We start from the raw sequence: 13,112 nt of genomic DNA, 5'->3' as shown, positions 1-13,112 counted from the left end.
GACCTTGTCAAAAGCCTTTTGAAAATCCAAATATACCACATCCACTGGTTCTCCCCTATCCACTCTACTAGTTATATCCTCAAAAAATTCTATGAGATTCGTCAGACATGATTTTCCTTTCACAAATCCATGCTGACTTTGTCCGATCATTTCACCGCTTTCCAAATGTGCTGTTATCTCATCCTTGATACTGACTCCAGCAGTTTCCCCACCACCGACGTTAGGCTAACCGGCCTATAATTCCCCGGTTTCTCTCTCCCTCCTTTTTTAAAAAGTGGGGTTACATTAGCCACCCTCCAATCCTCAGGAACTAGTCCAGAATCTAACGAGTTTTGAAAAATTATCACTAATGCATCCACTATTTCTTGGGCTACTTCCTTAAGCACTCTAGGATGCAGACCATCTGGCCCTGGGGATTTATCTGCCTTCAGTCCCTTCAATTTACCTAACACCACTTCCCTACTAACATGTATTTCACTCAGTTCCTCCATCTCACTGGACCCTCTGTCCCTTACTATTTCTGGAAGATTATTTATGTCCTCCTTAGTGAAGACAGAACCAAAGTAATTATTCAATTGGTCTGCCATGTCCTTGCTCCCCATAATCAATTCACCTGTTTCTGTCTGCAGGGGACCTACATTTGTCTTTACCAGTCTTTTCCTTTTTACATATCTATAAAAGCTTTTACAGTCCGTTTTTATGTTCTCTGCCAGTTTTCTCTCATAATCTTTTTTCCCCTTCCTAATTAAGCCCTTTGTCCTCCTCTGCTGAACTCTGAATTTCTCCCAGTCCTCAGGTGAGCCACTTTCTCTGGCTAATTTGTATGCTACTTCTTTGGAATTGATACTATCCCTAATTTCTCTTGTCAGCCATGGGTGCACTACCTTCCTTGATTTATTCTTTTGCCAAACTGGGATGAACAATTGTTGTAGTTCATCCATGCAACCTTTAAATGCTTGCCATTGCATATCCACTGTCAAACCTTTAAGTGTCATTTGCCAGTCTATCTTAGCTAATTCACGTCTCATACCTTCAAAGTTACTCCTCTTTAAGTTCAGAACCTTTGTTTCTGAATTAACTATGTCACTCTCCATGTTAATGAAGAATTCCACCATATTATGGTCACTCTTACCCAAGGGGCCTCTCACGACAAGATCGCTAATTAACCCTTCCTCATTGCTCAAAACCCAGTCCAGAATAGCCTGCTCTCTAGTTGGTTCCTCGACATGTTGGTTCAAAAAACCATCCTGCATACATTCCAAGAAATCCTCTTCCTCAGCACCTTTACCAATTTGGTTCACCCAGTCTACATGTAGATTGAAGTCACCCATTATAACTGCTGTTCCTTTATTGCACACATTTCTAATTTCCTGTTTAATACCATCTCCGACCTCACTACTACTGTTAGGTGGCCTGTACACAACTCCCACCAGCGTCTTCTGCCCCTTAGTGTTACGCAGCTCTACCCATATCGATTCCACATCTTCCCGGCTTATGTCCTTCCTTTCTATTGCGTTAATCTCTTTTTTAACCAGCAACGCCACCCCACCTCCCCTTCCTTCATGTCTATCCCTCCTGAATATTGAATATCCCTGAACGTTGAGCTCCCATCCCTGGTCACCCTGGAGCGATGTCTCCGTGATCCCAACTATATCATAATCATTAATAACAATCTGCACTTTCAATTCATCCACCTTATTACGAATGCTCCTTGCATTGACACATAAAGCCTTCAGGCGCTCTTTTACAACTCTCTTAGCCCTTGTAATAATGAACCTGATTCTGATTTTGAGATAAGGATAAATTGTAAGTCAAAGTAAATTTTATTATCAGAATATGTATATGTCACCATATACAACCCTGAGATTCATTTTCCTGTGGGCATACTCAGCAAATAAATAGAATGAGGTACTAGGATATTTGCGTCCTGGACGATTGTGTCCCGGCCATTAGCATTCCTGGACACTTGCGTCTGTTTTTTTTGCGCCCCGGTCATTTGCGTCCCACTATATGTAACAATTACTAGGTAACAAACCCTGTGTTATATATGCTAAGCCTCTTATCTCAGCTCAACAAGCAACCGTCTAATCAATTAGGTTAATTGTAGGCAAATGAGGGGTGCCTCGTTTGCAACTGAGCTACTTATAAACAAACCCCCACATGTTTCCTATTACAATTTGGCTTTAAATTTACTTTTTTTTCAGAAACTAAGCTATGTCACAGTTCTTGAAATCAAGCAAAGTAAATTATGTCTATCACTATCATAAGAAAAATGCTGCAGGCACGAAAACTTACTGGAGATGTGTGGTACAATCCTGCAAAGCAAGAGTTCATACCGAGAGTGATGTAATAACAAAACTAATTAATGAGCATAACCATGGTTCTTCTGCTTCTGCAATTAGAGCAAAAGAATGGATTTTAGAGTTGAAAGAAACTGCGATATCCTCACAAGAACCAACAAGACATCTCATTGGAACAACTTTGTCAAAACATGATGAATTTTCAATGGCAGAAATGCCCTCTGTCTCAGCAATGGGGAGAAATGTTCGTCGTTGGAGACAGAAAGCACAAAATGCTCCATCTATACCAAACCAAAGATGTAATTACGAAATACCAGAAGAATATTGTATTCTCCCCACTGGGCAAACGTTTCTTTCAACTGATACTGGCATAAATGATGAAAATAGAATGCTTATCTTTGCTTCTGAAGAGGGTTTGGATGACTTGACATGATTTCAGAATTGGGCAGCAGATGGCACTTTTAAAATTTGCCCACAAATCTACTATCAATTGCACTGCATCCATGTCCAAGATGGTACATTCAGTATTCCCGGCGTTTTTGCTCCTCTACCCAATAACACTAAAGAAACATATGACTACCTATTCACTCTTTTGTTGCAGACTCGCCCTCAACTGAATCCCAAATTAGCGCTGACGGATTTTGAACTAGGAGCAAGAAAGAGTATAGCAGAAACATATCCCAATGCAACAATAAGCTCGTGTATTTTCCATTTGTCAAAATCCATCTTTAAGAAAATATGCGACCTTGATTTGAGACAACGGTATAACGAAGACCAAGAATTCAATTTAAAAATTAGATGTTTCTCTGCATTAGCCTTCCTTCCAGTAAATGATGTGGTAGCAGGCTTTTTGGATCTGAGTGAAGATCACGACTTACCTCCTGAATTCATCGCATACTTTGAAGTTACATACATTGGCCAAGTAAGGGGTAGAAGTGGGCACAGGATTGCAGTAGCCTTTTCCATTGCATCTTGGAATGTTCATGATCAATGAATGACTTGCCCAGATCTAACAACAGTTTAGAGGGGTGGCATAATGCAATCCAAAATTCAATTACTTGTCAACACCCCTCTGTTTGGAAATTAATTGATACGTTGAAGAAAGAGGACGCTATGGCCACAAAGAAGAAAATTGACTACCAAACAGGGATTATTGTCCAACCAAGAAATAAGAATATCAATAAGCGCCTTCAATCATTAATTGCACGTTATAATCCTGAGGACAAATTAAGTTTCTTACGAGGGGTTGCCCACAACATGCATACTTTTTAAGTTTGGACTTATAAATTAAATTTTTTAATCAATAAAATGCATGCTACAATCCCTTCTTTAATTAATAAAACTGTTTTTGATTTTTAAAAAAATACATGAATATGTAAAATTATTAAGGGCCGGCTGGTGGCGCAACGACATCGGCGCCGGACCCGGGAGCGGAGGTTCCCGGGTTCGAAACCAGTCGGGTACGCTCCCGAGTACGCTTTCCATCCGTGCCGGGTTGAGTGTCGAGATCGCAAGTCGACCTCATAAAATAAAGGGGAAGTGCTGCGAGGGTGTCTGTGTGGGGGGTGGCGTGCCACACAGTCTCTCTCTCTCTCTCTCGTTACACGCCTTGTAAAAAGCCATGAAAAAGACATCATCATGGACACATGCAGACGCACAGACGCGCACGCATGCACATGCCAAAGAAAAAGAACATGTAAAATTATATCTTTTATGAATTATACATATATTGGGACACAAATCTAATATGAGATTTACATATATTGGGACACAAATGTCCGGGACGCAAAAAAAAGGGACACAAATGTCCAGTGACGCATTTGACCGGGACACAGTTGTCCAGGGCACAATTGTCCTGTCACCATAGAATAATAACTATAACAGGATCAATGAAAGCTCAACCAGAGTGCAGAAGACAGCAAACTATGCAAATGTAAATATAAATAAATAGCAATAATTAATGAGAACATGAAATACAGTAACAAGAGTCCTTAAAGTGAGATCATTGGTTGTGGGAACATCTCAGTGGATGGGCAAGAGAGTGTAGTTATCCCATTTTATTCAAGAGCCTGATGGTTGAGGGGTAGTAACTGCAGAGTGGTGTGAGTCATGAGGTTCCTGTACCTTCTACATGATGGTAAGAAAAGAACATCACCCAGATTATAATGAACCTTTGGAATTCTCCACCCTAGAGGACTGAGAAGATTCATTCGCTGAATATGTTTGGTGGCAAGTTTGTGTAGCGGTTAGCACAATGGCTTTACCGCTCCAATGATCACTGACCTGGAATCCTTTGATGCCAATGTCTATAAGGAGTTTCTATGTTCATCCCAAACTTCTCTTAAAATTGAAATTAAACCCGCATCACTACTTCTGCTGGTAGTTAGACGGGACAAGGCAGAAAAGCAGGTCAGCACAGATTAAATGGGCCGAAGGACCTGTATCTGTGTTGCAGTGCTTTATACATCTTCGTTAGTCTCGTGAGACCATAGATTTGTGCCTTGGAAGGTTTCCAGGGTGCAGGCCTGGGCAAGTTTGTATGGAAGACCGCAGTTGCCCGTGCTGCAAGTCTCCCCTCTCCACGACACCAATGTTGTCCAACGGAAGGGCAACACACTAGGGCCGATACAGCTTGGCACCAGTGTCATCGCTTGCTTTATACACCTAAGTAGTTTAATGGCCGAAATTCTACTACCATCAGGAAAGAGGTACAGGAGCCTTTGGTCCCCCAGCACCAGGTTCAGGAACAGTTGTTACCCTTCAACTATCAGGCTCCTGAACCAGAGTGGATAACTTCACTCTCTGAACTGATTCCAAAATCTATGGACTCACTTTCACAACAACTCATGTTCTCAGTATTACTGATCTTTTTATTTTCACAATTTGTCTTCTTTTGCACAGTGATTGTTTGTCAGTCTTTGTTTATGTAGTTTTCTAAATTCTGTTGCATTTCTTATTTGCCTGTAAGAAAATGAATCTCAAGGTAGTGATATGGCGACATACTATATTTCCCGCTTCCTTCCTCACATATTGACTCTGAATAGATCACTCTTTTTATTTACCGTGGTGTGATCTGTCTGTGCAGAGCAAAGTGAGGCACATATATATAGCTGGAGCACCGAAGACTTTTGTACACTACTGTAGTAATTTTATGTATTGCACTGTACTGCTGTTGCAAAAAAAAACAAATTTCATGACATACATGAGTGATGATAAACCTGATTCTAGTATGGGTCTCTATTGTGGACTGAGAGTGGGAAGGGAGCAGGGAGAGGCGAATCATGGTCAGGAAAAGGGGAAGGGAGAGGGGAGGGTGCGGGAAGCACCAGAGAGGCATTCTGTAATGATCAATAAACCAATTGTTTGGAACCAAATGACCTTGCCTGGTGTCTCAACTCGTGCCACCTCCGCCCCTGGCCCACACTCCTCCTGTGGCGCTCCACCCTCATCATTCCCAACATCCTTTGCTCCCGCCAAATTTACAAACTCGCCCTCCGCTCCGCATTGACAAATTCAGTACTGTGCAAAAGCCTTAGCTATAGAAATGTACCTAAGATTTTTGAACAGGACTGTATATGTATATTGATAATAAATTTACTTCACTGCATTTCTACTTGTTTTCTTGTAAGCAGAAGAACTTCCTACAATTCCTACAGCATTGAACCCCTCAACTGTCTTTTTTCAGAAACACTACTGTTGTGCCAGTGTAGTTGGCAGCCCAACCACCTGTTTTCCCATTGTTACTGTTGTCCCAGGTACTTACAGATACCAGACACAACGTTCCAGGCTAACTTCATGGCAAGGTGGGCCATCTTCGGACCCACTCCTGGAAGACGAAGCAGCTCGCTGACGGTATTGGGAATATCACCACCATACTGTTCCTTCAGGATCGCCGTGGTCTGTTTGATGTACCTCACTTTGTTCTGCACAGACAGATCACATCAAGGCATTAGATTTTTATTTTAAATGGTGAGTGATCTATTCAGGGGCAATATGTGGGAAAGGAAGAGGGAAATGCCCTTGGGGAGGTGAGTGGAGGCTTTACTGTTGTAATGAATTTATCTGTATGAAGAGCGTGCAAGACAAGTTTTTCACTGAAACTCAGTAGAAGATTGGCTGACAGGCAGGAGGCAATGAGGAAGCAGAGAGTCTGCAGAAGGATTTAGACAGATTAGGAGAAAGACATCCAATGGCCTCTGAGCATATATTTTTAATAAGGACATTTTTAAGTGAGAAGGGGCGGCAGGCAGACAATCTCTGAAGAGTATCAATAATGGCTGGTGTCACCCATCTTGTAAAGGACACTGCCCATAAGAAAGCGATGGCAATTCCCTTCCGTAGAAAAATTTGCCAGGAACAATCATGGTCAAGACCATGATCGCCCACGTCATACGACACGACACATAACGATAATGATGGTTGCCCAGGACATGTCCTTTTCTCATTACTACCATCAGGGAGGAGGTACAGGAGCCTGAAGACCCACACTGAACATTTTAGGAACAGCTCATCAGATTTCTGAACGGTCCTTGAACCTATGGAACTACCTCACCATTCCTCTTTTGCAGTATTTATTTTTTAAGTTCTAATTATAGTATTTTTTTAAATCTTGCACTGTACTACTGTCAGAATAACAACAAATTTTATGACATAAATGCAAGAGATTCTGCAAATGCTGGAAATCGAATGTCACGCCCAGATAAAAAATGCTGGAGGGTCTCAGTATATTAGGCAGCATCTCCACAAAGGAATAACCAGTCGATGTTTCAAGTCAAGACTCTTCAACCGGACTGGAAAGGAAGGCGAAGGAAGGTGATAAGTGAAGCCAGCTGAGTGGGAAGATAGGTGGAGTTGGGGGGGGGGAATGAATTGAGAAGCAGAGAGGTGATAGGTGGAAAAGGTAAAAGGCTGAAGAAGGAAATTGATAGGAGAGTGGACCATGGGAGAAAAGGGAGGAGGGGCACTAGTGGGGAGGTGAGAGGCAGGTGAGGAGAAGAGGTAAGAGGGGAGCCAGAATAAGGAATAGAAACGGAGAGTAAGGGGAGGGGGGAACTACAGGAAGTTGGTGAACCTTCATGATATACGTCAGTGACAATATACCTGATTCAGAGCTTCTGAACGGAGAAGAAGTAGAGTAGAGAGGGTAATCCCGAGCAGAGGAGCCTGGTCACTGAAGGCACAGGAACCTCATGGAGTAAAAGTGTGCTCCTTAGCAAGTTTCATTTCTAATTCTGTAATTAAGCTGCTGGTGTTGGTGAACTCACCCTCCAGAACCCAACTGGGTGGATGAGCTCCCCCAGTGTCTTGTCATCCGTCCTGAGAATATTCTCCACCGTCAGGCCGTGTTCCCGCAATTGCTTCATAGCGGCAAATGTCACCTGATCTTTGGTCTGACTGGACAGCATGAGTGAGAGGAGGACCTGGTATCTCATCACCTGCACCATAATGACAGATCAATGATCTATTCAAAGATCAACTTTATTCGACATATACATAGATGAATTAGTAATTTGCTGTGGTGTGCCGCACAAAAACACTAACATTCAACAATTATACACATAAAGAATTATATAGAAAATAAACTTAGAGGTTTAACTACAGATATGGAATAAAATGTCCATTAATATATAAACATCAGCATGCATTTATAATGTAAATAACATTATATAAAGTGGTTTAAAGTGTTTACAGTGGGGTGATGGGGGTAATAGATAAAGGGGAGGGTGCAGGGGCTAACTAGAATAGTTGATCATATTAACAGCCTGGCAAAGAAACTTTTCAGATTGCGTGAAGTTTTTTTGTTTTAATAGCCCTATAGTGCTTTCCAGAGGGACTCATTTTCAAGGGCTTTACAACTCATGTGCTCGATATTTATTACTTATTTATTATTTTAGTTTTCTTGCTTTTTTGTATTTATGCAATTTGTTGTCTTTAGCCTCAGTTTGTCTGTCTGTGTGCAGTTTTTCATTGATTCTTTTGTATGTCTTTGTATTTAATGTGAATGCCCACAAGAGAATGAATCTCATGCTAGTATTTGATAATAAATTTACTTTGATCTTTGAACTATGCCCAATAACTTGGCCTCCACAGCCATTTGTAGCAATGAATTCCACAGATTCACGACCCTCTGGCTAAAAAAAAAAGCTCATCTCTGTTCTAAAGGGACATTCTTCCACTCTGAGGACGTGACCTTTTGTCTTAGACTCCTCCGCTGTAGAAAACATCCTCTCCACGTCCACTCTATCTAGGCCGTTCAATATTTGATAGTTTCAATGAGATCCCTCTTCATTTGCTATAGTTAGGAAGATTGCTGTGTAGAAGTTGGACGCTATTCCAGCAGAGATTGCAGTTCAAAACTTAAGTTATATTAGGGAGCTGATGAAAGTAGCCGTATAAATCGTTTTGAAACCGCATTTCTGGGTTTGCATTTTACCTCGGGAGCTGCAGTTCGGTCAAAACACTGTTCAGCTCCCATGTGATCTACGGGAGCGCTCCTGTCTTTCCTCATTTCCCTGATGTTATCCAGCTGTTCCCGCCAGTGTTCCGGTTCCCATTCGCCCTTTGCCTCTCCGTCAACTTGCTTGGAACTGCCCACAATCTGCGCTCTCTTTCCCCTCTGCCTCGGTGCATGCTTGCGGACGGTACCCGCAACTTGGTTCTCTCCGGCGGTACCGTCAGGCTCCTGGTCTCGGCAGTTGCCTCGTTTAGTCAGGGCCAACCTTCCCAACCTGCAGCTGGGACTCCCTCCTTTGCCAAGGCCGCTCGTCCCACGGCTCATATTGCGAGTCAGTACCCCCGATGTGAAGTAAGGAGACACCGCCATAGTGCTTTCCCGCCAGGTTACTTGATGTAAATGAGGGAAAGACCCAGGGTCACGGCCCCTTTAATTCCCGCGCTGGTGAAATGTATCAACTCGATGAAGTGTTGGAAGGGGATTCCCTCGGGCTCAGTTACGTCTCCTGTGCATTTCACCGCAAGAGGTCCGAAAGGTAAAGCACACAGGGGAACCAGATCTCCCGGACCGTCCAGGAACGCAATCTGATATCCCCCGTCTTCGGCCGGTGCAGAGAGACTCTTTGCTCCCCCTGCTGCGTTGTTCCTGTACACACAGTCCAGTCTTTAGTCAATTTGACTTATTGTTATATACTTGTACCTCAGGGTGCAATGAAATTCTTTGCTTGCGTGAAGTAAACAGTTTAAAGGCATCCCTTAGTCTTGCGAGACCACGGATCTGCGCCTGGAAAGTCTTCACTCTAACAGTATATATAGCAATAACAAAAACAACAATAACTACAGCAAACAACAGGAATTCTGCAGATGCTGGAAATTCAAGCAACATGCATCAAAGTTGCTGGTGAACGCAGCAGGCCAGGCAGCATCTGTAGGAAGAGGCGCAGTCGACGTTTCAGGCCGAGACCCTTCGTCAGGACTAACTGAAGGAAGAGTTCCTTCAGTTAGTCCTGACGAAGGGTCTCGGCCTGAAACGTCGACTGCGCCTCTTCCTATAGATGCTGCTTGGCCTGCTGCGTTCCCCAGCAACTTTGATGTAAATAACTACAGCAATCAGCCCGAAACAGATTGCTGCGCTGCATCTTAGCCCATCTGCAGCTTCGCTTCAATAACATCCCAGGGAAAGTTTAGTGAAATATCTGAACTCCTTTATAAATTAAATTCCTCTCTAACTCGCATCTTCAACGTACACAAAGGATATTGAGAATTGATATACCTGAGCAAATTAAGATCTACAAACACAAGGTCAATATATTGGACATACAATCTATGTATATAAGCTATCTTATATATTTATATATTGTGTATTTTTATTTTTATAGTTTGTCTTGCACATTGTTTGTCAGTCTTTGTGTGTAGTTTTTCATTGATTCTATTGTATCAATGTATAAAGGACTGAGGTCCTTTAACATCTGCCGGATGATGCTGAGGATGTTCTACGAGTCTGTGATGGCCAGTGCTATCATGTTTGCTGTTGTGTGCTGGGGCAGCAGGCTGAGGGGAGCAGACACCAACAGAATCAACAAACTCATTCGTAAGGCCAGTGATGTTGTGGGAATGGAACTGGACTCTCTGACGGTGGTGTCTGAAAAGAGGATGCTGTCCAAGTTGCATGCCATCTTGGACAATGTCTCCCATCCACTGCATAACGTACTGGGTGGGCACAGGAGTACATTCAGCCAGAGACTCATTCCACCGAGATGCAACACAGAGCGTCATAGGAAGTCATTCCTGCCTGTGGCTATCAAACTTTAGAACTCCTCCCTTGGAGAGTCAGACATCCTGAGCCAATAGGCTGGTCCTGGACTTATTTCTTGGCATAATTTACATATTACTATTTAACTACTTATGGTTTTATTACTACTTAATTATTTATGGTGCAACTGTAATGAAAACCAATATCCCCCAGGATCAATAAAGTATGACTATGACTATGTGAATGCCTGCAATAAAATGAACCTCAGGATGGTATGTGGTGACATAGACATACTTTGATAATGAATTTACTTTGAATGTTGAACACTGGTGAGTCTCCTCTGCAATTACTAAGTAAATCTAGGGATGGCAAGAAATCTGAGCTTATCTTTGTCATCAGCATCTTCAGAAGTCAAAACATTTGCACCAGTCTTTTCAACAAGGGTAAAGAATCAGAATCAGGTTTATTATCACAGGCATGTGTCGTTAAATTTGTTAACTTACTGCACCAGTTCAATGCAATACATAATCAGAACAAAAATAAATACATAAATAACAATATCTATAATATATATTTTGTTTTTATATATATATATATTAGATTTAAAATAGTGAAAAAACAGAAGTTATATGTATGAGGGGTGATTGATAAGTGCATGGCCTAAGGTAGAAGGAGTCAATTTTAGAAAACCTAGCACATTTATTTTTCAACACAGTCCCCTCCTACATTTACACACTTAGTCCAGCGGTCGTGGAGCATACGGATCCCTTCTTTGTAGAAGTCAGCGTCTTGGACCTCCAGAAAATGGTCCACAGCAGGGGTGATTGATCAGTTCGTGGCCTATGGTAGAAGGAGATGAGTTATTAACTTCAAACTTTCTGCATAATCACTCAAAGAGTTGAACTGCACGTGCATGTAATGAGAGCTGTGTAACATCTCCTTCTACCTCAGGCCACTAACTGATCAATCACCCCTGCTGTGGACCACTTTCTGGAGGTCCAAGACGCCGACTTTTATAAAGAAGGGATCCGTAAGCTCCACGACTGCTGGACTAAGTGTGTAAATGTAGGAGGGGACTGTGTTGAAAAATAAATGTGCTAGGTTTTCTAAAACTGACTCCTTCTACCGTAGGCCACAAACCTATCAATCACCCCACGTATATATTTTAAAGTAACATAGTGTTCATGGGTTCAATGTCCATTTAGGAATCCGATGGGAGAGGGGAAGAAATTGTTCCTGAATCACTGAGTGTGTGCCTTCAGGCTCCTGTACCCGCTTCCTGACGGTAACAATGAGAAGAGGGCATGCCCGGATGATGGGAGTCCTTAATAATAGACACCGCCTCTCTGAGGCACTGCTCCTTGAAGATGTCTTGGATACTATAGATGCTAGTACCCAAGATGGAGCTGACTAATTTTACAACTTTCTGCAGCTTTTTACAGTCCTGTACAGTAGCACCTCCCCCACCCCCCCACCCCCCGCCCCACCATACCAGACAGTGATGCAGCCTGTCAGAAAGCTCTCCACGGTACATCAATAGAAGTTTCCGAGTGTTTTAGGTGACAAACCAAATCTCTTCAAATGAAATATAGCAGGTAAATGGGACAGGTTTAGGTGGGAATGTTGGTTAGCATGGACCAATAGGGCTGGAGAGCCTGTTTCCATAGAGTGTAACTCCATGAATCTGTCAACATTCCAATCCAGATGTAAGGTCCCAATCTGAGTCATCAGCTTCCCAGTTCATCTACAAATGCTGTCTGACCCACTGAGTCCCTCCAACACTTAGTTCTTCTCTCCAGATTCTAGCATCTGCCGTCTCTTCTAACTTCTTCAACATTAGATTAGATTAGATTATGAGGTCACGCAGTCCTCTTTTATTGTCATTTAGTAATGCATGCATTAAGAAATGATACAATATTCCTCTGGTGTGATATCACAGAAACACAAGACAGGCCAAGACTGAAAAACTGACAAAAACCACATAATTATAACATATAGTTACAACAGTGCAAGCAATACCGTAATTTGATGGAAGAACAGACCATGGGCACAGTAAAAAAAGGTCTCAAATTCTCTCGAAAGTCCCAACATCTCACGCAGACGGTAGAAGGAAGAAAACTCTCCTTGCCATGAGCTTCCGGTGCCGCAAACTTGCCGATGCAGCATCCTGGAAGCACCCAACCACAGTCCAACTCTCAGTTTGTCCGAAAACTTTGAGCCTCCGACACCGAGCACCGAACACCATCTCTGCCGAGCGCTTCAACCCCAGCCCTGGCCGCCAGCAACAGGCAAAGCCGAGGATTTGGGGCCTTCCCTCCGGAGATTCTCGATCACACAGTAGCAGGGTCAGCGAACCGGGCATTTCAGAAGTTTCTCCAGATGTTCCTCTGTGCTTCTCACGGCTGTCTCCATCAAATCAGGATTGTGCACAGCCCCTATTTAACAAATACGATATCATTTCACCAGAGAAGTCGCGCGCGCTGCGTCGTGCTGCCATCTTCTCCTCCGTCCTGTGACTGTTACGGCCAAGTACAGACCATGGAACACAACGACCCAAGGTGTGATTTTTAAACATGAAGGAGGTATTAATGTGGCACTCTTAGCCA

General features: G+C 42.8%; 1 protein-coding gene across 1 annotated transcript in view; it reads right to left on the bottom strand.

The window, feature by feature from the left end:
* nthl1 (nth-like DNA glycosylase 1) overlaps nucleotides 1–9,365 on the bottom strand; it is a 29,484-nt gene extending 20,119 nt beyond the window's left edge. The window contains exons 1-3 of the mRNA XM_063057507.1: nucleotides 8,734–9,365; nucleotides 7,565–7,735; nucleotides 6,064–6,223 (exon numbers count right to left, since the gene is read on the bottom strand). Of these exons, the coding sequence (XP_062913577.1) occupies nucleotides 6,064–6,223; nucleotides 7,565–7,735; nucleotides 8,734–9,123 (721 nt within the window). The 5' untranslated portion in view covers nucleotides 9,124–9,365. The remainder of the gene's footprint in view (nucleotides 1–6,063; nucleotides 6,224–7,564; nucleotides 7,736–8,733) is intronic.
* Between the last annotated feature and the right edge of the window lie 3,747 nt (nucleotides 9,366–13,112).

This window comes from Mobula hypostoma, chromosome 9 (genome assembly GCF_963921235.1).
Source record: "Mobula hypostoma chromosome 9, sMobHyp1.1, whole genome shotgun sequence".
NCBI classification, from domain to species: Eukaryota; Metazoa; Chordata; class Chondrichthyes; order Myliobatiformes; family Myliobatidae; genus Mobula; species Mobula hypostoma.
This window is presented reverse-complemented; position numbering and strand designations above follow the sequence as displayed.